Here is a 23,669-nt window from a genome sequence, read left to right on the forward strand (position 1 = left end):
GAGCTTTATACGTCGGGCGGGGTCCATAACTCGATCATTTCCGAGCTTACGAAATTTCGAGCGTTGCAAAATTTCGCGCAGATCCTTGGGTAAAGCTACATACAGCGGCTTGGCAAAATCGTTCCATGTATTTTCGTATTAATAACGGAGGATTACTCACCTTAGACTCGAATTTCTGCTCGGCCGCGTGAAAAGAAAAATCATTAGTCATCGTAGCGTTGAATATTCGACTTGCAAGGGTATATTTCGTTGAAATGGGGGCTAGACGATCGTGTTTACGAATCGAGGTGGCCTTAGGGGTCGCGATAGGCACGAACGTGTTTACGGTGGTTCGTAGAGGCGGAAGCAACTGCGTTCTTACCTGAGTAGTCGGTCTATCGAGCTTGGTCTTGTCTCGAGCCACGCGGTCGCCGAAATCGAACTCCTGTGGCTTCTCCAGTACTGGCCTCTCGTAGTCTGGAATCTCCGGAAGCTCGTAGCCGCTCTCCTTCCTCTCCTTGGCCGTCTTCGCTTTCTTCAACTCCACTTTCTCCGCCTTCTCGGTTTTCTGCGCGACATCGAACATCGGTTAATCAGCGAGACTGGTTTAAACCGATCTCTCGCGATTCTGAGCGTTAAAGTTGAAGCTGTGCGCGAAACAGTGATAGATAGAGAAGTGTCGAGGCACTTTCACGCGTGGACCGCCAGATTCGCGAAGTGGTGTCCACGGGCCTTTAGAACCCCTAAAGCCAGTGGCGTTTAGAACCCCTTGCCACCGCGATTACTGTATTTAGTGATTAGGCAGAAAGGAAACAGTTTGTAGAGGCTTCGGCGAAGCCGAAGAGTATAATAATGATAATAAATAAGAGAAGAGTCGCGGAGAAGAAATTATGTCAGTGTTATCGGCGACATCGAAGCGAGAGAACGCAGAGAGAGGACAGGAAGCCGTCGAAACAGAAGAGACGAGAAGCAGAAAGAGCTTCTTATTACACAGGTAATAAACTGTTGCGAGATTGAATGCTTCGTGAAGTATTAGGAGAAATGTGAATCGTTTCGTAGCCATAGAGAAAGTAGAAGAATCGTAGATCGAAGACAGGCGAGGAGCCTTGTTTTGTAAATATTCAACACAGACGTAGATGCAGAGAGACAGAGGATAATTATTTTGATTGCCCTATCGTAGGGATACCTTCAGATCAACCATAGTGCCATTCTCAGCCCTCTGAGGCTTTTTAGGCTCCTTGGGAATTGGTTTAAGCTGTACAGACTGAAAGCTCTCGGCTTTAATTTCGTATTTCGGCGGTTTACGCAGCCTTGATTTCTCCTCGCTGGCATTGGTCGTCACCGGCTGCGTTTAATATCAATGTTTATTCGAAATGATATTTGCCAGGGCGTTGCGAGTACTTTAGTGGCAAATACAAGGGGCGCGGATGACCGTTCATCGTTTAGAAACAATTCAGCTCGACATATTTAAGTGTATACGTGATAAAAACAGAAGAAACGCTCACCTTGAGCTCCACTTTGTTCAGAGTCTTCTTCTCGGCTTCGAGCTGTAATTCAGAAAAGTAGTATTGAGCAAATTTCCTCATAGATAGCAATGTTGCAAAATATAGTCGTTGCTAGTACCTTAGCCACAGGCTTCAGGCTGAACTTCCTACCTTGCTCCTCCGTCTGTAAATAAAACAAACAGAAACCTTAATGAAACCCAGTTTCGAGACGCTTGATCGGTTAAAACTCGCGAACGTAGCAACGATGTGACTTAGTAATTTGTTATGTTCCATGTTACGATGATTTCACTGAAAAAAAAGTTGTTACATTCATTGTTACGATGATTCAGGCTCACTTTCGGCTGAAAGAATGTTTCCATGACAAATGGTATCACGATGACAAAGTGAATAGAAATATTACAATAGAAATATTAGATGAAGTACTGGTGCTGATCAGAATGATTATCACGTGCATGATAATTAGGATATGTGTCATGTGTGTTACGTATAAATTCGTTTTGCACGGCTTTGATTTCGTGTACCTTTGGCAGTTCGGGTTTACCAAGTGTTGTCTTTGGTTTGGGAGCGGGTTCTTCCTTCTAAAAAAACCGATCGTGTCTCATGTTGTTTCTTTTTACGCGCACAGTCAATTCACTTGATTTTTCCTTGGTGCACTTGTTTTGGGAACATTTCTACGATATTTCATGAACATTGTCTAGATGAAGGCCTGCGGTATTAATTTCTCCAAAACCATATTCACGAAATATTGTAGAAGAGTTCAAGAAATGAAGCACGGCCAGAACCAAGCGAGCTGACCCTTTATAAAATCATGTGTGTAAAAAGAAAAGTGTTTTCTATCGTCATGTACCTTCGCCTGCTCGGGTTTACCAAGTGTTGTCTTTGGTGTGGGAGCGGGTTCTTCCTTCTAAAAGAGTGAAAATGTCACGAGTTGTGTCGACGCGAGAATTTTCTACGTAAAAAAGGAATCGCGCGCGAAATGAATCGAGAGAACGTATCGTCGTGTACCTTTGCCTCTTCGGGTTTGCTAACGGCAGTCTTGGGTTTCGTGGCGGGTTCCTCTTTCTACAAAATTAACAGTCTCGTGTATCGCATTTCTCTACAGTCTACTTCCGCGCGAAAATGACAAAAAGATTGGAAAAAAATGTGTGCGTGTTGTGTACCTTGGGCTCCACGGGTTTACCGGGAGTGGCCTGCGGTTTGGCGGCTTCCACTTTCTATAAATTAATTGTATCGCGTAAGAGTTTGCCTAATACGAACGCTTTGCTACCTATTTACAGTGTGCGTGTGTATGTGTAAGCATTCTGTGTACCTTAGTTTCTTCTACTTTGGATTTGGATTTCAGTTCCCCCTGAAATTCACGCGTCATGTAATTAAAACTAGTTCGATACGTTTCGTACGCAACGTGGCGTATGTGTTGTTAAAAAATGCGTATATTCTGATACACTTTTGTACCTTCGTCTCTTCTTTCGTCACGGTCTTCGATTTAGCGGTGAGTTGCTCCTTCTAGAAAAATATGCAAGCGATAAGATGCGCTCGCCTCTTGATTAATGTTAGTACAGAAAGTAGACATGGAATTAATCGAAACCATAGCAGTTTTAACGTTATTACAGCGTCATAGTGAGTTTAAGAGAGGGAAAATTTCTGATAGAAGTGTAGTTTGAAGTGTGCACGTGTCACGTGTACTTGTTTCGTGTACCTTAGGCTCGTTGCTTACAGTGTCCTTCTGTTTTGAGTCTAACTTAGGCTCTTCCTCCTGAACAATATTCATTCGATTGAGTAACGAGTACAGTACGTAAAAAAGAAAAAATAAACAAGTGGATGTAGTGTGAAAAACTCGTGACATGTTACAAAGTATTGTGTTCTCTATTCCCTGTACCTTAGACCCCTCTGTCGACTTTGTCGATGACCTACGCCTCGCGGTCGGTTCTTTCTTCTAAAATCGTGAATAAAAGAAATATTAAAAAAATGCATTTCGCACGAAAGAAAAAAAAAAATTATACCTTGCCCGCATCGTCAAGCTTGCGAGAGGTAGATTTCGGTTTCGCTTCCTCTTTCTAAAACGATCAGAATAATTGTTTTACACAAACGTGACATTGCGATAATGGTGTTAAGTGTTCTGTGTGATCGTGTCTACCTTTCCTGTTTCAGTTTTCTTACGAGTGGTTCTCAATTTCGGTTTAACCTGCTCCTAAAAAATGTTTTTCTGTTTAGTGTGCACGGTAGGGTATAAAGTCTTAGGCTGTCTGTCCACGAAGCGTCGCGTCATAGACGCGTACGCGTGGAGATTGATCTGCATTTGTCAAGATGCCTGGCGTACGATTGGTCTCTACGCGTACGCGTCTATGACGCGACGCTGCGTGGACGAACGGCCTTAGTTTTCATTTCTACCTCCGCTTTGTCGGTTGATTTAACTAACGGCGACTCCGTTTTATGTTTCAAAGAATCAGCTTTCTCGCTCGAGTCGTTCAATTTCGGTTTCTGATTATCCTAAAATGTGTGTTTAATTGTTATGAAAAAAATCTGTGTATTTTTTATGAATCCTATGTTTATAGTGCACTGATGTGTACCTCAACTTCTTTGTATTGTGTTTGTGGTAGGTCAGTGCTAGTCTCTCGCGGTACCTAAAACGAGCGAATATTCGTGTTTTCAGTAGTACAAGTCAATATAATATGATCCGACCGAAACGAATTGTATTGTACCTCTTTCCAGATTGATTTAACCTCGCGATCTTGTGGCATGTCCGCCCAGATGTCCTAAAAATCGTTTGCCCAATTGTAATTACTCATCCCCGAGAATCTACTAAATAATATTAAACAAAAAGCTACCTCTATCTCATCGTTTGATTCTTGTACTTGTGGCTTAGGCGTTGGTTTTGGAACGTCTTTAGTTTTCTTAACAGACTTAGTTTCGCGATCCTGTGGCGTCTTCGCCAAAGTATCAGTACTTGTAATTTTGAGCTGTGCCTCGTCCTTTTTAATAGGTTTAATCTCGCGATCTTTCGGCTTATCAGCCCAAATATCCTAAAGAAATATCCAGAATAAATTCGACTTTTCTTTTATATCGAAACCTAAAGGAAATTTCAATATTCAAGTGCAGAACTACCTCTATTTCATCGTTTGGCTCTTGTATTTGAGGTTTAGGCGTTGGCTTTGATACGCCTTTAGTTTTCTTAACGGACTTAATTTCGCGATCCTGTGGCGTCTTCGCCAAAGTGTCAGTACTTGGGATTTTGATCTGTACCGTGTCCTTTTTAATAGATTTAACCTCACGATCTTGTGGCATGTCCGCCCAGATATCCTAAAAATCGTTTGCCCAATTGTAATTATTCATCCCCGAGAATCTACTAAATAATATTTAAAAAAAGCTACCTCTATCTCATCGTTTGACTCTTGTACTTGTGGCTTAGGCGTTGATTTTGGAACGTCTTTAGTTTTCTTAACAGACTTAATTTCGCGATCCTGTGGCGTCTTCGCCAAAGTATCAGTACTTGTAATTTTGAGCTGTGCCTCGTCTTTTTTAATAGGTTTAATCTCCCGATCTTTCGGCTTATCAGCCCAAATATCCTAAAGAAATATCCAGAATAAATTCGACTTTTCTTTTATATCGAAACCTAAAGGAAATTTAAATATTGAAGCACAGGACTACCTCTATCTCGTCGTTTGGCTTTTGTACTAGTGGTTTAGGCGTTAACTTTGGCACGTCTTTAGTTTTCTTAACGGACTTAATTTCGCGATCCTGTGGCGTCTTCGCCAAAGTATCAGTACTTGTAATTGTGAGCTGTGCCTCGTCCTTTTTAATAGGTTTAATCTCGCGATCTTTCGGCTTATCGGCCCAAATATCCTAAAGAAATATCCAGAATATATTAGATTTTTTTTATATCGAAACCTAAAGGGAATTCCAATATTCAAGTGCAGAACTACCTCTATTTCATCGTTTGGCTCTTGTATTTGTGGTTTAGGCGTTGGCTTTGGAACATCTTTAGATTTCTTAACGGACTTAATTTCGCAATCCTGCGGCATTTTCGCCAAAGTGTCAGTACTTGTGATTTTCAACTGTACCTCGTCCTTTTTAATAGGTTTAATCTCGCGATCTTTCGGCTTATCAGCCCAAATATCCTAAAGAAATGTCCAAAATAAGTTCTACTTTTCTTTTAAAACGAAATCTAACGGAAATTTATATGTTGAAGCACAGGACTACCTCTATCTCGTCGTTTGGCTCTTGTACTAGTGGCTTAGACGTTGACTTTGGAACGTCTTTAGTTTTCTTAACAGGTTTAGTTTCGCGAGTCTGTGGCATGTTCGCTAAAGTGTCAGTACTTGTGAGTTTAACCTGTACCTCGTCCTTTTTAATGGATTTAATTTCGCGATCTTTCGGCTTATCAGCCCAAATATCCTAAAAGTATGTTCACGAATAAGTTCCACTTTTCTTTTCAATCGAAAGCTAGAGGAAATTTTAATATTCAAGCAGAGAACTACCTCTATTTCATCGTTTGGCTCTTGAACTAGTGGTTTAGGCGTTGATTTTGGAACATCTTTAGTTTTCTTAACAGGTTTAATTTCGCGATCCTGTGGCGTCTTCGCCAAAGTGTCAGTACTTGTGATTTTGATCAGCACTGTATCCTTTATGATAGGTTTAATCTCGCGATCTTTTGACTTATCAGCCCAAATATCCTAAAAGTATGTACACGAATAAGTTCGACTCTTCTTTTAAATCGAAACCTGAAGGAAATTCAAATATTTAAGTGCAAAACTACCTCTATTTCATCGCTCGACTCTTGCACTAGTGGCTTAGACTTTGAATTTGGAACGTCTCCGGTTTTCTTAACAGACTTAATATCACGATCCTGTGGCTTCTTCGCCACAGTATCAGTACTTTCGATTTTGACCTGCACCGTGTCCTTTTTAATAGGTTTAATCTCGCGATCTTTCGGCTTATCGGCCCAAATATCCTAAAAGTATGTACACGAATAAGTTCTACTTTTCTTTTAAATCGAAACCTAAAGGAAATTCAAATATTCAAGCGCAGAACTACCTCTGTCTCGTCATCGACTTTCGGTGTGGATGTTGTGAGTGTCGGTTTCGGTGCTTGTAATGTTTCCTGAAATAATTTCCCGTTTAAACGATACAATAATCAGTGTTGCAATGTTTCATTAATGTGTATTGATTGCCCTGTACCTCAGCTTTTTTGGTTGCCTTAACTTTACTCTTTGGTTTTTTAACCCGTGTACGCTAAAAATGATGAATCGTATAAATGTGTGTATCATAAGTAGTATTTTAAAATTTTCAAGTTAAATATACCTCTACATCGTCGCTCGGTCTACGCGTGTCTAATTTAAGTGTGGGTTTCGCGACATCCTGAAACGAAAAAGTGTGTAAAAAAAAGACGCCTATCGCGTATAAACAATAACAATACGTAACACACTGTCACGTGCAACATGACCGTTTTAATTTTCCACTATACCTCGTCTCTCCTAATTGGCTTTATTTCGCGTTCCGTCGGCCTATCCGCCCAAATATCCTAAAATATTTTCACCCCTTAATACCTATTTACCAAGTCACATTATACCCTATAACAGTAACAAACTATCTACCTCTATTTCGTCGTCAGGTTCGTGTGATTGTGGTTTAAGTTTAGCTGTTGGTTTATCCTATAATAAAAATGAAACAAATATAAAAAAAAATGCTGTTGAAAAATGAAAGAGTGTAATTCAATTTAGTAACGTGAATCGTGTACCTCGCCGTTCCTAATCACTGTACCCTCGCGTTGGGTAACTCGTGGTTCAATGGTAACCTAAAATTATGCCCATTTAATTATTATACACACTACTCATTCAGCTATCGATCGAGGTGTGTGTCGTTCATTGTGTACCTGTGTATCTTTAACAGCCCTGCGTGTGTGTGGCTTAGGACTGTGTAACTCGGGTGCTTCCTAGAATGGCGTTTTTATAAATAACTCGGAATATTCATCAAAAATTAAAAAAAAAATTATTTATCGTGTACCTCGCGTCTACCGGTCGGTGATTGATCGCGTTCCAATTTATGCGTCGCTTGCAATTTATCCTACAAATGATTTTACCCAGTTAAAAAATTCTGAAATCAATTTTTAACACAGCTACCGCTGAAACGATATGTCTACCTTAATATCTGGTTTTTCGCGAGGTTCGTGTGTGATAGATGTTCGTCTCGTGCTTGGTGTATCCTAGAATAGAATGGCATTGAAACAAACTCGCGTGTTACATTATCGTTTGGAAAAATGGAAGGTTTTGAAACTGGTGTACCTCCACTTTCAGTGTAGTGTCATGTTTGCGCGTTTCGAGGGTGAATTTTGGCGAGCCCTAGAAGAGAAAGTCGCGTCGTTAAGAGGAGGAGCCTTGCACGACAGCAAGTAAACATATATTTTGTAAATTGTGTACCTCTCTCCTTTCAATGGGTTTTATTTCTGGTTCTCTTGGCACGGATGCCCAAATATCCTACAAGTATCAATGTTTATAAGCAACTTTCCTCTCTAAATAAAATTCTGCATTAGATTTCTATTAACGAATCATTTTATCGAGTTTACCTCGATTTCGGCGTCAGGTTGAGTGACTTCTTGCCTCACGTTTTCTTTAAACGTGACCTACAGTGACACCAATAACACAAGTACGTGTTTTAGACTTTTTCTTAATACGCAAAGTGTAATTTTGATATTTAAACCCGATGAGGGTGATTAACGATAGATCTACCTTAGTCTCGTTTCCTGATTTTCGCCTAAGCACGTGGTATCTCGTGTAAGGTGCGTCCTAAAATTATTTATCTCATTTAAACCCCCCGCACGAGTATTGTAAATGTTCAGTAACGTGTGAATGTGGTGTTTTGTGTACCTTGGTGTCTTGCGCGAGTGTAATCGCGGGCCTTAATCTAGGGGGCTCTCTACCCGCCTAGAAATTCAAAAAAATAAAACGTACAATGTGGGGTTCTCTTCCTCCTGCGCGTTTCACTATTTTCCCTTCTTAATACTTCGCTCTCAAATACGTGGATACAACAATTAAACACCAGGTGTTACTGGCCTTCTTTTGTCTCTTTTAAGAAGGTTAAACGCTACACACAGTACTTACGCTGTTCGTATGCAAGAATTTTCTTTTAATTTACCAACAACTACACAACTGTTAGGGACTGACGTGAGCTTAAACTACACAAGGAAGTTAATATAACAATTAACGAGTTGGATATCGTAAGGCAGAATTTTCTTACCTTTTCTGCTGTCACCTGTTGCTTCTGGACAATGGAAGACCGTCTGCTCTCTGTCTTTACCTCCTCTTCAGTCTGTTTCATGTAAACAATGTAACATTAGCGAAGAAGTCACTTAATTTCTCTACCTTCACCTAGCATTTCGCAATTGTTTCAGTCGATTAAAACTTGTGTTACTTCTACGTGTAATTAGTCAGTGCTCGTGTACCTTCTGGATAGAAAAGCGTCGCGGTGTTGTGGAGCCGTCTTCGCTTATCTACGTGTATGGAAAGAAAGATAAATAAAAGTGTGGGTATCTACGAAGCAGCGAAGCATCTTGTTAATTGCATAGTCTTGGTGTAGGTATTTGTTAAATGAATTAAGCGTAAATCAGTGCTCGACCTTTTCCTCGGTTGACACCAGAGAGCTTCTTCGACTTTCCGTTCGTAATTCCTCCACCTAGGATTAAATTGAGACAAAAGGTAGATGATATTTCTCTGCAGTAGTTTGTAAACGATTTGGGAGCCGCGATACTTACTCTGCTGATAGACTGCTTTCGAGATACCGTTTTTTCTGCTTTGAGCGTGGCTTCCTGAAACGAAGAAGAAACGAATTTTAACAAGGATTCAAGTATAGGTAATCAAAGGAATGTAATTAGTTGGAAGGATATTCTTACCTCTTTCTTTTCTTCTTCCTTCTTTACGACCTTCTTCTGCGAAAAGAAAGATTGCTTGGGTTATGAAGTTGTCTTTTAAAAGGCTGAAGATGCAAATATTTAATTACCTTCGCTGCTTCCTTTTTCTCTTCGACCTTCTCTTCTGGCTTCTTCTACGTAAGGGCAGAAATAAAAATTCAGTGATGTGTTAAATTGTATTACACAAACTATGGCACGCAAAACATTCCACAACATCCTCACCTGCGCCAACTTTCTACTTTTTACATCATTTCATACTTCAAACGTTCTACGCTATACTTTATCTTACACAAACTATATTTCACACAGTACTACAGAGAAAAGTTCGATACATGCGTATCAGGTATATATTGCACACAAGGTACACGGCAAACAAAGCATGCTGCAAAGCTAGAGAAAAGAAAGAATAGAATTTTCAGGAAAGTTTCATAGCCCAGCTTCTAGGGAGAGGGTACTAAGAGTTCGTTAAAAGCTCTTATTCAAAGCTTAGGTATCCTGTAGCGTGTGGATTAAGAAGCAGTGTATGTTTCATAATTGAATTTAGCTGAAAAGGAAGATAGCTTAAAATAGCATTGAAATCAAATTATTATAAAGATCGTAACGCAAATAACAGTCGCTGAAACAGATGGGGAGATTGGTTAGCAAGAGCTGCGCATTAGTAAAGCTGAAAAGAGAATATTTCTTCAGCAAAAGCTGAAAAGAGAGAAAGTTGCCATTAGCAGAAGCAGAAAATAGTCGTTCGTATTGCAGCCACGCATCATCCCACCACAACTGCGTTAAATACGCATAACAGTCGTGTCTACTGATCGTTCGCAATGCAATTGAAAGGCCTGTTGAATGATTCGAGCGCATAACTTGCTAATAAGTATCCTCTTTATTTATTGCTCACCTGAATGACTTCCAATTTCTGCAACAGAAAAATAAACAGCAGTGTCACTACTTGCCGCTATAAACAATCCACTCTACATTTGTTTTATTATTAAATTCGTGAGCACACGGTTAAGACAAGGGGGCAAAAACAGGTCTGCAACAATCACAGGGAACCACAGGGGGGGTGTACATAAAATGTAAAATGGTTTTGTAGTTCTGAACGAAAACAGTGTAAAGTTCCTTCCCTTGTTTCTTTCCAAAATAAAAAAAAAAATGGTCCGTACCTTCTTGGGAGTAGGTTTGTCGATACCGTTCTGTTTGTTGTCAGGTATTTCCTTGAAAAAAATAAACAAAAACCTTCGTAAGTTTTCGAGAGGTGCGGAAAAAATGTTCCTCTGGCAAAAAGTGTTGAGAAAGACGAGTTTAATACTGCGAAGTACGCAGAAAAATCGTGGAAGATTATGTTTGTGCAAATATGTGGAGTGTATGGTGTATGTGTACCTCGATTTGAAAAACTGTTTCTGAGTCTGGTTCTTCGATAATCGGCTCCGCGATGCTGGATTCGATTACACTCACCACTTCCTCCTCCTCCTCTTCTTCGAGGATGCTTTCCTCGTACTCGTCATCCTCCTCGTCGCTCGAGATCGATCTCATTACCTTTTTTCCATTGCAACACCGAAATGCGTTTCAAAACAGCCGAGTTATCGTGTAAAGGAAACGAAAGCTTAATCCCTTGTTACAAGTACACGAAATAAAAATATTTTTCCGTGAAAGGATTAAGATCCCGTTTCAGTGATTATGTTTGAGGTGTATGTGTAAAGAGGGAACGTAGCAAATGTTAGTTACACGGTACTTTAAAAGATTGGGCAAAGGGGATACGCAGAGGAATAAGCCCTTCCGACTGCAGAATTTGTTTACGATAGCAATAGTGGTCTCTACCTTCTCTTCCTTCTTCTCCTCCTTCTTTTCTTCTTTCTTTTCTACCTTCTTCTCCTCTTTCTTCTCCTCTTTCTTCTCCTCTTTCTTCTCCTCTTTCTTCTCCTCCTCCTTCTTCTCCTCTTTCTTCTCGACCTTCTTCTTCTTCTTCTCTTCCTCCTCCTCCTCTTTCTTCTCCTCTTCCTTTTTCTACAATACGTACAAGGAATTGCATGCAACATTCAAGGACACTTTGAACACACTGTTCCCTGGTATACACTTTACATAAACTCTATAATACATATAAATTATGGGGGAGAACGTCAACGGTGTCAAACAAGGGGTTGAATCGACAAGTTTCAGTGATCGAGATCGTAACGTGGGGTGACAGAGAAAGAGTTGAAATCTCAGTTGCATATTTAACAAGGTCCTACCTTGACGACCAATCGGGCGGACGATTCATCTTGACCGTGTTCGTTGGTGACCACAACCTTGTACGTTCCCGAGAACGATGTGGAAGCAGACGTGATGTTCAGTTTCATATCTGTGCCATTGAAAGAGATCATGATGTCTTTGGAAGACTTCACCACCGTGGATTCTCTGCGCAGACGAGAAATATATCAGGGTGAATAAAAAGTAGGTCACCGATCAAATATTAATCGGGGCAATTTATCTACCTGTACCACGTGATGGTCACTTTGCGGTCCTGTTTCGAGAGACTGGCGACAAGTTCGATGGATTTCCCTTCCTCGACCGTCTGTACGCAAATATACATATCACTTCGAAACAATTCAATTTCAAACTCAACCCCGATTGAAATTAAAAGAACTCACCACTGATTTCAAACCAGACGCTATCTTGGGTTTCTCCCCTTCCTCCATGATCTCCGTAACTTCCACAACCTGGGACGTAGCCTCTCCTTTCTCATTGCGTGCGACCAGCTTGTAAATACCCTTATCGGAGGCTGACACTTGCTCGATTTCCAATTTCACAGCAAACTCTCCCTGCAAAACGTATTTCCTTCACCCCTGTCCCTCTCCCAAGCTAAACCTCCACCACCTTTACATACCTCTTTCACTTGCTCCACGTGCACCTTGTGCCTGGTGTCCTGCTTGACGGCCTGCGTTTCTTTGAACCAAGTGCACTCTGGCGTGAACTTGGACAGGACATGGCACTCGACCACGACCGTCTTCTTCTTCACGATCTTTATCACCTTCGGTTTCTCCTTGATCACAGGTATGACTGCAAACGGTCATTGGAAACGCGTGAATGCGGTGAATAAGCTGGAAATAGAGATACTTAAATAGAAGACTCACTTTCAACGTTAAGCGTAAGGTTAGCGTTGAGTTCGCCGAGAGCATTCTTGATGTTGCACTTGTACAAGCCAGAGTCCTCTGGGCCAGGATCCCTGAGGGTCAGCTTGATGTAATAAATATCGTCCTTTTCCTGAACGACGCTGATGGAGATCTTCGAGGACTCCGTCACCACCTGGCCAGCGTGGGTCCACACGATCTCTGGCTTCGGCGCCGCTTTAACCTTGCAGTCCATTATCACCAGTTTACCCTGGTCCTGGGACTGTATGCGCGGCTTCTCGACGAACGTGGGGCCGTCCCCTTCCGGCTCTGGTTCAGCCTCGATGTTCAGATTCAGATTAGCGTTGCTTTCGCCGTACTCGTTCTTCACGTGACACCTGTAGGTGCCACCGTCCGGTGCCGAAGGATCCTGTTGAGGTTCGCATGAGTCATAATCCACGTTTTCGATAGAATAATAAAAGATTCCCCGTGTCCCACGCTTACCTTGATCTCCATGATCAACTCGTACACGTCCTCCTCGACATTCTTGGTCTTAATCGAAATCTTCGATGACTCCTTGACGACGTTGCTCCCCCGGAACCACGTGACTTCTGGCTTCGGGTTCGCCTTGCACTTGCACTTCATCGTGATCAGGGTACCGGTTTCGTTCGGAATGATACGCGGTTTCTCGACGAACGTCGGCGCGAAACCAGGTCCCTCTTCTGCATCTTGGAGAGGATCCACGATTAGGCAGGCTCACGCGTTACGGTTACTACTTCCGGCTGTTAGAGACCAGAAGCAGCTCCGATCGCGGCTCTCGTCGCAAAGTAGATTCAGAGAATTCGGAGTGCCGCGATCGGACGGTTGGATGGGATTAGTGAATTTTAAACGGTATTAGTTGACTGCTTTCTCGAGCCTCGCCTGAATTCCACGAGCCTTTCCAACTCAGAAATTCAGACTAGGATCTGTGAGTTAAGAAGCGACGAGTGAGGAACTTCACGATTAATTAGCGTGACGTACTTACCTTCTCTTGGAAACGACGCACGGAAACTTATCCTACTCATACGCATGCTCGAGCAACGCGAATGTAAACGACGCGTTACGACATTCCGCTGGGAAACATTCTCGAATGACTGACAAGACGAACAAGAAGAAGAAGAAGAAGAACGTGCTAGGAGATAGAAGAAGGGGGTTTCTGGGGACGTCTCGTTGGTCTCTCTGACGTCTCGCAACGGATAACAAAAAGATCTCGAAAAAAAAGTCACAATTGCTCGCCTGTGGGGGGCGAGGGTGAGAAAGTAGATGGAGGAGGAACCAACGAGAGGCGCGCGTTTCTTGCATCGAGCAGGACTTGCCTTGGAAGTTGAGGGAGATGTTGGCGTTACTCTCGCCGAAGTTGTTAAACGCGTTGCATCGGTAATTTCCGCCGTCGGCCTTGGTGGGATTCGAGATCTCGAGCGTGAGCAAGTAAGTGTCCTTTCCAGTCGCCTTGCGTGACATCTTGACGCGTTTGCTGTCGCTGATCGGTTTCTGGCCCTGGTACCACGTAATGTCCGGTACAGGGTGCGCTTCCAGGATACACTCCATGATCAGCACGTCTCCTTCCTGTCGTATTGTCGGTTTCTTCGGAAAACGCGGTGGCTTACCGTCTGGTATTCTGCATAAATCGACACGTCAGACACCCTATCCCCGTTCTCCAACTCGCGGAGAGCAGAGCTGGAATCCTCGAAGGCTCGTCCAATCCTACGTTCACCGCGTCGCTAGCGAGTTTCCGCATCGCCCCGCGTTTCTCTTTATTTATTTATTTAGTCAAGGGATGCCCCATTAAGAATTAGCAAAAATGGTAGAAAAATCAAAAAGTGAAATTGTAGGTGAAGCTTGGTTTGAAAAAAGTTGACCCGCTCACACAGATCATTAACTCTCCTAAAGAATGTAGTAATCGTTGCTTGTAAGATTCGACTCTCTTCGGTCGAAGAAAGAAAGGGTGAGAATGTTGGAAGAGAAACGCCGAGGTTCTGGAAAGTTCTAGCGACGCGACGACCACCTAGCTCGACAGTTATCGATGCATACTTTAGCTTGTCACCCCCCTCGAAGTTGAGGTTAATGGTGGCCACCCCCTGGCCGTGCTTGTTCTTCGCGACCGCTCGGTATTCCCCGGCGTCGCCTTTCGCCACGTTGTCGATCTTTAATCTAGCGAGGTGGTACAGCTTCTGATCGAGCTCCAGTGACATGTTGATTCTTCCGCCTTCTTTCACCTCTTCGGTACCGTGATACCTAGTTGGTGCGCATCAAAACGTGCTGCATGCTCAGTGCTTCCCGAAACGGTAACGCGATCGGAAGTACGCGGACGACTCGTCGAGGACAGTGATAGTCTCTGTTGGACGGCTGAGGGTGGAGTCAGGGGGGTCAGAGCATGCTGTGTGGCGGGAGGGTCTACGAGGGGTGGCTAAAATGGCCGCGACTTTAGCGTACTTCCTGTTGGACGGGGCACACGGATGGACAGACTCTTACCACTTGACACCCGGTTTCGGATCGCCGACTAATCGGCATTCGAAGGTGATGGTGTTACCGTCGTCCGATTGCCTTATTACCGGTCGTTCGGTGAAGGTCGGTTTAATACCGTCGTCAGGTACGGGCGCCTCGTCGCCTACGTTGATAGAAACGAATCTACGTGTCGAATCACACATCCCTTTACAACATCATTTCTATCGCTTAATCCCTTCGCACCCTTATGCTGATCGCATCTTACGCGATTCCTTTGAATCTTCAACCTGGTTGCGGAAGGTTTAAGCCCTTCGATCCAAGGTCAGAGCTACGTATCGATTCGATTACACGCTGTTACACCCTTCGTCGCTGCTTGGCAAACGTGTATACGTAAAGTGGAGCACGTGGACCGAGGTTCCACCGATTCCCCTATTATGTGCCTTGTCTGTGCTTGTTCTGTACCGTCTGGTCGCAATCGCTCGCAGTGTAATACTACTTAAAACTATAATACCGTTCAAAGTGTCGACTGTAGCCCTACCTGGCAGCACCGACGTCTCCTAACTTCTCTCCACCGCTTTTCCCGCTTTTCTTTTCTCCTCCCTACCGCGAACAACGAGCTTCCCCTAATCGCGCATCATCTCGTTTCCAGTTTCAAACGACTCCATCGGTTAATTAGCCTCTACGGTTACTCGGACTCGTTTATTATCACAGAGATAAGCTAACGTACATTTAACACTGCATGAAATCCTTGATGAATGCAACAGTTTGTTAAGCACGTTAAAGAACGAGCGATGAAGGTATTACGCAAAGTCTACGTTTACTCGGTTACGTGGTCGAATCTCTTTTAGTAGATTTGTATTAATTGCTAACTTCCAAAACACAGATTTAATCGTGAACATTCGAACACGTGTGACTGTGCGCTTGTGTCTACGTATATGACTCTCGATTACTATTATTATTCTTATTATACAGTGTGGCTCGTGTGAATGAAACAGAATAAGAAGATTGTACGTGATTGCAGCAACCTAACGAAGCGTCAGCGTGAGGTCGATTCGCATTCCGTACACCGATCAAATTCCTTCTCGTTTATAATCTCGCATGAGTGCTTTCTCTTGAAAATTCAACCGAGCCGCGCAGATCTGATGCGCACGGAATGCAAATCGATATTAATACGCGAATGAAAGCAGCATTTCGTTACAGATTAATCGGACTCTGATCTGTAGCCTACGAACGGTCCTCTTGTGTTCCTTTAGTCGTAAAGAAAATATCAACCGGGCTGTATATCGTAGCTCCGTCGAGCTGACAATCGATACGTGCTCATTGCTCGACCGAGATAAACCATTAAAAAATAAACATGTCGGACGATGGATGAATAAAAACAGAGTGTAGAACTTTGAAAAAAAAAAATAGGGCGATCAGAAAAAATACAGAATAAAAGAGAGTGAGAGAGAAAGAGAGAGATAGCTTGAGGTGGATAAGACAAGAAGTAGGGTAGACATTAGAGATCGTAGATGCAGAGTTGAAGATAGGATCATCGATATACATCCCGAATGAGTGAAGGCGAAGAAGAATGGATGAATGGAAGCCGATGGACCAGTTTACATTTACTTCGTGGGCGATATTTCGCTGTGAGACTTGCTAAAGGTTCCGATGAAAATTCTGATCAAGTGCAAACTACGTACAGTACATAAAGAATAAAACAAATACACCCGCGAGCATGTAGAAAGTGAGTGAATCGTGATTACAAAAAATTAAGCGGTGCAAGGAAATGTAAACCGTGTCACCAGCGTCGAAGTACATGGATAGCCATAGATTTAGCCAATTTCGTGTGGTACTTACTGTCGAAGTTCAAGGAAATCGTGGCGTTCGACTCGCCGAGCTCGTTCTTCGCGGTGACCTTGTATTTGCCAGCATCCTCGACGGTCACATTTTTTATTTCCAGCGTCGCGAAGTACGAGTGGCCATCCTTGTCGACGGTCAGCTGAAAGAAGCATTCGAGCGGTCGAGTAAGCACGCGGAGGAAACGTAAAACTCAGTCGGCGGGGCTAACCTTGTGCCTCGGTGAGTCTTTGACCATATTCCCATCGTGAAACCACGTAACTTTTGGCGTGGGATCGGCTGTGATGCGACATTCGAAAAGTAGTCGTTTACCGTCGTCTTCTTGTCTGATAGAAGGCTTTTTCGCAAAAGTTGGCGCGATGCCGTCGATTTGTCTGCAAAACGTGGATCGAACATCTGAAATGGCCGTCGAACGTGGCGCCCGCCTATCTAACATCGTCACACGGCACGCTGAACGATACACGAAAGGCGAGGATGATCGCCGTGGCCGTCGCGCGACCATCGGGACGATCGTGCAGCGTTAATAGTAAACACGGACCGGTTGCCAGTAGAACGGGTCGGTGCTTTGTCAGCCGCGGCGTGAAATCGAGGAGGGTTACATTGTAGATGGTTAGTTGGGCAACGCGGTGGACCGACGTCAAGACTTTTCGCGCACAAGGATGTTCCGTGTCGCGAGTTACGGAAGACACGTTTTGGCAGGACAGGGAGAACCATTTTCTACGCTCGCTGACTCCGAGGGTTTGCTTCGCGATACTCGCCGCGCCCCGTCGCCAGGAATAACTTTTGTTTTGTTTAACCAGCACCGTCTACGAATCAGCGGTATCGCACTGCGGCCTCGTTGTTACCTAGCAGGAAGAGAACACTCCGATCGCTCGTTTTAGAGATGCTGCGAGCATTAAGAGCCACTTTGAAATCTCGGCGGGTTCAACACCCTCCTTCCATTCAAGCCGCGTTTCATATTTAAAGGTGCTTTTCCTGGAACACGTTGCGTCACCCTCTTCTAACGTAGCAAACGCCAGAATTAATTACTCCCCCGCCGTGGGCCCTCCTCTAATATTACACGCGTGGACAAAGACAGCGGCGATTAATCTAGCGCGATCGCGAGGGCGTTTAACGCGGAGAAGAATAACGGAACGTTGGGAACGGTAAAACCAAGAAGATCGCGCGAGAGAAAAAGGGGGATGGCAGGCGCGAGGCACGCCGCAACTAACTTTAGCGAAGAAGTAGGCTGCAGCTGTTTCCTCGGGCTTTCACGCTACGCGGTCGATCGGTCCATCTGCTGCGTAGCTCGCGATCAGCTCCTCGTTTCAACAAAACCAGCTAAAAACTCCATCTACTCCGGGAACCTTCCGAGGCAGAATCCAAGGCGGTGCCTAATATTCGTAAACGTTGGAGCGTTAAAGGCTCGCGTTACTTTTAGAAATTCACGGGTATCGCGTCTGTCGATCCGATCCGAAAATATAACGTCCCGTCGGTCGCCGCGCCTCGCCATGGCCCCCGGAGAACCCGACTTTCGACCCAATTTTATCAACGGCAAGCTCAGAGCTCAATGGAACTTTCGACGAACGCCCAAACTTAACGTCCACGGAAGTTGGTGAAATTATTTTTAGCAAAAACAGCGTGCGTGCTCGCAAAGAAATAGGGGAAGAGAAAAATAGACCGATGGTGACGATACGTTCGCGGAACAAGCGTTGCGGCTTTAGCCTTAAAGGACCGAGAATGAAAATAGAGGTTCTCGATTCTATTTGCACGTCGACCAGTCAGACCCGTATGCGTGGGCAGAAGAAGAAAATTAAGCGATCGGGCAGCTAGAAGAGGCATTGCTGTCGGTTCCTCTTATCGGACGGGAGCGCGAGCGCGAACAAGCGCACGTGAACGCGCCCAAAAATAGCGAGCATTCCGCGACGGTTATTTTTACCCAACCGCATTTGATGTGCACCTAAACATTATCGACGAAACCATTGGACGCGTCTCGATCGTCGGCCCACCATGGAAATCGTCGCTCGGACGAGTGTTCAAGGGTTAGCAGTGGTTAGGGCACAAAGAGAAAACTAAAAGAACACCGAGAAATCGCACGCAGAAGGTTATTTATTTGACACGCGTGAAAGCATTCGCGAAGAGGAAGCGAAACACTCACCCTCTTCTCTCCGGCTCCTCCGCAGCTAAAAGCATACACAAGAAAAGAAGCATAATAAGCGCGGCTACTAAAATGGTAAAACGCAAAAATATGCCGAGAAGTAAAGAAGTAAAAAAAGCGTTAGAGAACAGAGCGGAAATGAAAGAAAAAGTGGAGCCTGGAGAAGCGACAAACTCGTTGATCGTTAAAATCACAAGATCGAGGGACTTACTTCTCCCTAGGCTCATCGACAGCTGGAAAACAACGAAAGTTCGTTTGAATTGGGTAATTCGAATGGAACGAAGGGGGGAAACGGTCTTAGAGCGCGTTAAAAATAAATGGCAATAAACCGAGGATACTATTTTAGTAAGGACACGGAGAGTCCCAGACCCAGAGCGCAGGGGGTCAAGAACGTCTCTGCGAAAGGTGTAAATCCGCCGATGAGATACGTTCGGTGATCGCGTTACGCAACGTTCAGGGGCGCGATGAATTGGTAAAAGGTGGATAACGGCCGCGAATGGGAGGAGAAGAAGCGGAATGTACTCACGGCTGAAATTAAGGTTAATCGATGCCGCGACCTCGCCCATCTTGTTCTTGGCCTTGACCTTGTAGAGGCCGGCGTCGGTCTCGATGACGTCATCGAGCTCCAGAACCACCAGGAACTTGTTGGTCCCGATGCTCTGCATACGGAAGTTGGTCCTCGTATCGGGGCTGAGCTCTGTCTCGCCGCGGTACCATGATATCTCCGGTTTAGGCGAGCTGACCAGCTGGCACTCGAAGATCAATCGGTTCCCGTCGTCCTCCTGCCTCAGCTGAGGCTTCTGGGTGAAGCTCGGCGCGAAATCGTCGGCGACCCCCATGGCGACGGGTCGCCTTCGCACCTCCCTTTACCGCGTATCTCACGGGTGCTACGCCACCCTTCTTCCGCCGCTTTCCTGGATCTCCCTTCGCGAGGAATCCTGGACGATCTCCTCGGGACTGGTTCAAACGGCGCCGACCCGCGGCACCATCCAACCTATCCTAGTTGCTCCTCGCGGGCGAGGATCGCCACGACCGCTCCTCTCAAATGTATCCTCGTTACACCTGCGTTTCAACCATTCATCTCGGTTAACTTAGCAATTACGTACACGAGAAAACGAACTTTTCAATCTGACTTCATCGCGTATTTTCAAGCTACGCGTGGGGCCAAAGATACGCGCAGTTTTTCACGCGTTGCGTAATCATATCGAATTACAGAAAGAGTATAAGGCGGAGGGCTCCGCCGCAATTACCCGAAGGCTCGCGTTTTATAGCGGCCATTAACGAGTGCGTGTCGCTGAACGGATGATTAATCGCGCGGAAGATTAAGAAGTGCGAGATGCGCGGAAAGTTTCCAGTTTCAAAATCGCTGGTGACACGGGCCAAATTATCATATTCCCCGCGTTACATCCAAATTCGAGAAATGATATATGGCGGCTAACAAATTCAAAATAGACCTTTATGTAATTCGACGACGTGGAGCGTTTTCGGCTCGTGGAATTCTCGAGGATTTTTCCGCCAGAGTTACCTTCGCGAATATCTACTAATTCGACCAACGAGCGTCCTACAACGATTAGAGGCTCGTCTCTGGCCCACTCCTAAATCCCGCAGACCTCTTTCGAGAGAATTGTTTCAAGGCTTTCGATAATAATGATGCGAGCGAGTCTGTGAGAGTTAATGAACGATGAATGGAAATTGACCGTGGCGAACGGCGGATTTTCGTGGAATCCGCGACTCCAAGCATATTTTCCAAGACGTCCAAGGCCGAACAGTGACGTAAGACCACTATTATTAATGCGGCTCTTGGCTCGAAAATAGGTGGGCCAGTTATCTTGGTAATCGGTTATTATGTTTGGCATCTAACTGTAGAAACATAGACATTTGGGTCACGATACAACACGGGAATCAAATGAATTTTTCGAAAAGCTTTGCTAAAGAATCTTCAAGGGGTTGCGAACTATCCAGCCTTCAGCTTCGACAAGATTCACGATCACGGAGTTTCCACTCCCAACTGTCTCCCCCTTTCCCAACGCGTTGTACTTTCCTGGAAAGGACGTCAGAAAACGCTGCGAGCTGGCATTCAAGTCTCCAGATAATACCCCCAGATCCGTCTGCGTTCACCCAAAGGCCTGTTCCAGCGCCTAATTAGAGGTTGAGGGTAAAACGAAGGCACGCCGGCATACAGCGTGAAGTCCGATGAAGCGACGAAACGCAAAGCAGAACGAATGGACCAAGTGTTACAACGTCACGGTAAGACTTGGCAACGAGCCCCGAAGCATTCCCGAGATTGCTGCGCTTCGTAACACCCGTTCTCATTCTATCCCTTCTCCGCGTTTCATTTTCATGTTCAACCGATTTCGTTAACTCCGTGCCACCGATTTCCATCCAATTAGATTTGCTACGTGCCAGGGCGTGCGTATACGCGCCTCCGCTAAAAACGAACCGCAGGGTCTCTCATAAATTCGAAGGTGATCTTCGAACATTTTACCTCGAACTTCGTTTCGTTGGAGTTTAGAAGAAGGTGGACGGTGTCACAGGGAAACGAAGGGAAATGAGCTGAAGTAGAAAGACAGAAGTGTAAGAAAAGCGCGAGAACGTGAAATGGTTCGTTAGGAATTCGCGCGATGATCGTGACTTTGCGTTGGAGAACGATCAGGGTTAACGACCCCCATTTTCGCTGCGCGAATCTAACGCAAGTTCCTTGCTCTTTGTTCGGGATACGGTTTTGACAGGACGGTTCCGTGTGTGCCAAGTGGAGAAGGGAATGACCGAATATCGAAAGGGACGTTTATTTTCAAACGGTCTGGGATCCTTTAGTGGCTACTGTGATCGCTCGGGGTGATGGACACTCGAATCGTTTCGAAATATAGTCTCTGAATAGACGGCCTGTTCAGTCACGAACATTCTACCGCGAGCTTAAAGCACGATTCATCGACCGAGCTAACAATGACTGCGTTTCGGTTCCGTGGGAACTTAATCGATCAGCGGGGTGGGATCCACGAGTGGACTATGATTAATCTAATTAACAGACTACACTCACCCCTCGATTTACACGGAATATTCGTTCCACGTGTTCTTTTTTTCGCGCTTGGAAATACTGCGAATAGAGTCTGCTGGTACAAAGAAGTACCTACGTAAGAAAAAGATATCGCGAAAATTGGGGGATTATTTATATATTCATCCAACGACCCTTTCAAGCGGCAAGGAAGGTACAACGAAGCGTAAAATCTACCAGTGAATCATTAGTTTCGGTGGTCGCCGTGGAAATTAATGACCGAACAGGTGTCTCGGCGAGTGCCGGCTCTGTGACAATATTTTCGTCGGTCGGTGTGTAGAAACGATCGCCGCGACTTGGCATAATTTTATTGTCTTCTCGCTCGATGTAATATATTCGATGACAGGCTGACCTAATAACAAGTGGCACAATGTGGATGCGGTTATAAAAAGAATGGAATGAATGAAGCATCGTTTAGCAATGACGGGACGAAAATATCGTCCGCGGAACGGTGTCGGTGTCGTTAGTCGGGGGCGAAAATCTAATTGCGATATCAGACTTTTTGCCCGCGCCACGAAAGCACCGCGGGGCAGAGCGATAAACGGCCCGGGTGGTTTCTTCTCCTCGGCGATACCTGGCATGGACGGCGGCCGAAAACGGGAGGCGAGGGAAAGCTCGTTTTCGATCCGCGCCGATCCGTCACGAGGGAGTGATTCACGTCTCGAATTGCGGCGACGAGAAGGATATTAGGTCATCGGAGAGGCTAATACCGAGATAAACTTACCGGAGCGCACTATATGCGACCTAGAAGTTATAATTATTAGCCGAGGCACGCGTTCCGGCGCACTCTTCTTCTGTCTCTGCTACTATTTCCTCGGCATCACTCGCGCCCCAACGTCTATTTCCGTAGACTGACTCAAAGCCACGCTAACGCGAGTCGACGCCACCCGAAATCCTATATCGACGTGCCGGTTTATTCTCGAAGGCGTCGAAAGCCTTTTCTTTCCCGGATACGCGACACACCGCACCCCCTCGGACCCCCGCGGCTGCACCTTTCCTCCGAAAGCGGCCATCGAGCACGGTTAAGCGTGCGCTGATGATCGAAATGGGGGACAATGTCACGTGATCCTGCCACTCGTTTCTGAAACTCAATTCCACGACTATCCCAACGTATGCGAGCTGTTTTTAACCGATGCAGAGACCAGTAGCGACGGGGTTAAAAAAAGACGCGGGGTATATAATGAACGGCGTGACTAGACGATGACAGGCAACGTCAAAAGCAATAAGTTAGTCATCCCGTGCTAATTTCGACAGGCTTCGTCGATCAACAGGTGCAATTTTCTGGTTGGCTGACCATGAGGTCTATAAATATCTCGAAACTCCACCGCGGCGAGTGAAGGATCGGTGAGGAATTTTTGACAGATCGAAACCCCCCGCGATCGCGCATGAGTCATCGATCGTATCTTCGTTAAACGGAAATGTTGATTGCCAAGCTTTTGCGCCAGCTCCCCTTTGCTTGTGCTCGACACTTAACGCTACCTCGGCTGAGAGGAGACGCGAGGGTAAGAATGTGGACGCGACAGGAGCGTAAACCGATGAGAACAAAATGGTGGACGCACCGACGGATCGGTGCGTGAAATGGATCGGGCGAACGGGCGAAAGTGCGTGCGAAGGAGCGGGGCACGATCGGAGGAAATGACAGAAGAGGCGAGAGGACAAGTGATGGATGTGTCTGGCCGAGGAGACGCGAAGTGGAC

The 23,669-nt window shown here is 45.1% G+C and overlaps 2 protein-coding genes across 41 annotated transcripts in view; both read right to left on the reverse strand.

The window, feature by feature from the left end:
- Bent (projectin protein bent) overlaps window positions 1-23,669 on the reverse strand; it is a 67,829-nt gene that overhangs the window by 43,041 nt on the left and 1,119 nt on the right. For 9 of the 40 annotated variants that reach the window (XM_076819894.1, XM_076819886.1, XM_076819896.1 and 6 more), the window contains 34 exons: window positions 19,447-19,982; window positions 19,132-19,153; window positions 16,995-17,157; window positions 16,784-16,925; window positions 14,972-15,107; window positions 14,531-14,734; window positions 13,816-14,117; window positions 12,965-13,182; window positions 12,485-12,890; window positions 12,238-12,410; window positions 12,002-12,172; window positions 11,846-11,925; window positions 11,603-11,768; window positions 11,193-11,378; window positions 10,755-10,910; window positions 10,538-10,588; window positions 10,273-10,290; window positions 9,473-9,517; window positions 9,366-9,401; window positions 9,228-9,281; window positions 9,092-9,148; window positions 8,919-8,966; window positions 8,714-8,785; window positions 2,937-2,987; window positions 2,794-2,832; window positions 2,645-2,698; window positions 2,490-2,546; window positions 2,332-2,388; window positions 2,006-2,062; window positions 1,603-1,647; window positions 1,485-1,526; window positions 1,166-1,324; window positions 362-547; window positions 161-175 (listed from right to left, as the gene is read on the reverse strand). In XM_076819894.1, coding sequence (XP_076676009.1) covers window positions 161-175; window positions 362-547; window positions 1,166-1,324; window positions 1,485-1,526; window positions 1,603-1,647; window positions 2,006-2,062; window positions 2,332-2,388; window positions 2,490-2,546; window positions 2,645-2,698; window positions 2,794-2,832; window positions 2,937-2,987; window positions 8,714-8,785; window positions 8,919-8,966; window positions 9,092-9,148; window positions 9,228-9,281; window positions 9,366-9,401; window positions 9,473-9,517; window positions 10,273-10,290; window positions 10,538-10,588; window positions 10,755-10,910; window positions 11,193-11,378; window positions 11,603-11,768; window positions 11,846-11,925; window positions 12,002-12,172; window positions 12,238-12,410; window positions 12,485-12,890; window positions 12,965-13,182; window positions 13,816-14,117; window positions 14,531-14,734; window positions 14,972-15,107; window positions 16,784-16,925; window positions 16,995-17,157; window positions 19,132-19,153; window positions 19,447-19,759 — 3,981 coding nt within the window. In that variant the 5' untranslated portion in view covers window positions 19,760-19,982. Of the gene's footprint in view, window positions 1-160; window positions 176-361; window positions 548-1,165; window positions 1,325-1,484; window positions 1,527-1,602; window positions 1,648-2,005; window positions 2,063-2,331; window positions 2,389-2,489; window positions 2,547-2,644; window positions 2,699-2,793; window positions 2,833-2,936; window positions 2,988-8,713; window positions 8,786-8,918; window positions 8,967-9,091; window positions 9,149-9,227; window positions 9,282-9,365; window positions 9,402-9,472; window positions 9,518-10,272; window positions 10,291-10,537; window positions 10,589-10,754; window positions 10,911-11,192; window positions 11,379-11,602; window positions 11,769-11,845; window positions 11,926-12,001; window positions 12,173-12,237; window positions 12,411-12,484; window positions 12,891-12,964; window positions 13,189-13,815; window positions 14,118-14,530; window positions 14,735-14,971; window positions 15,108-16,783; window positions 16,926-16,994; window positions 17,180-19,131; window positions 19,154-19,446; window positions 19,983-23,669 lie in introns of all 40 variants that reach the window. The other 31 variants (XM_076819913.1, XM_076819909.1, XM_076819905.1 and 28 more) reach the window with 29 other exon arrangements.
- Window positions 3,062-7,949, reverse strand: LOC143373074 (uncharacterized). Its single transcript, XM_076819928.1, has 26 exons — window positions 7,897-7,949; window positions 7,762-7,818; window positions 7,620-7,682; window positions 7,484-7,543; window positions 7,353-7,412; window positions 7,218-7,274; window positions 7,075-7,131; window positions 6,945-7,001; window positions 6,782-6,838; window positions 6,659-6,712; window positions 6,516-6,581; window positions 6,238-6,432; window positions 5,960-6,154; window positions 5,682-5,876; window positions 5,405-5,599; window positions 5,130-5,324; window positions 4,853-5,047; window positions 4,587-4,781; window positions 4,310-4,504; window positions 4,184-4,237; window positions 4,052-4,105; window positions 3,873-3,971; window positions 3,619-3,672; window positions 3,485-3,538; window positions 3,361-3,417; window positions 3,062-3,237 (listed from the first exon to the last, which is right to left on the reverse strand). Exons 14-26 carry the CDS (start codon window positions 5,778-5,780, stop codon window positions 3,097-3,099), a joined length of 1,587 nt encoding a protein of 528 aa, XP_076676043.1. The 5' UTR covers window positions 5,781-5,876; window positions 5,960-6,154; window positions 6,238-6,432; window positions 6,516-6,581; window positions 6,659-6,712; window positions 6,782-6,838; window positions 6,945-7,001; window positions 7,075-7,131; window positions 7,218-7,274; window positions 7,353-7,412; window positions 7,484-7,543; window positions 7,620-7,682; window positions 7,762-7,818; window positions 7,897-7,949; the 3' UTR covers window positions 3,062-3,096.

Source organism: Andrena cerasifolii, chromosome 9 (genome assembly GCF_050908995.1).
Source record: "Andrena cerasifolii isolate SP2316 chromosome 9, iyAndCera1_principal, whole genome shotgun sequence".
Taxonomy (NCBI): domain Eukaryota; kingdom Metazoa; phylum Arthropoda; class Insecta; order Hymenoptera; family Andrenidae; genus Andrena; species Andrena cerasifolii.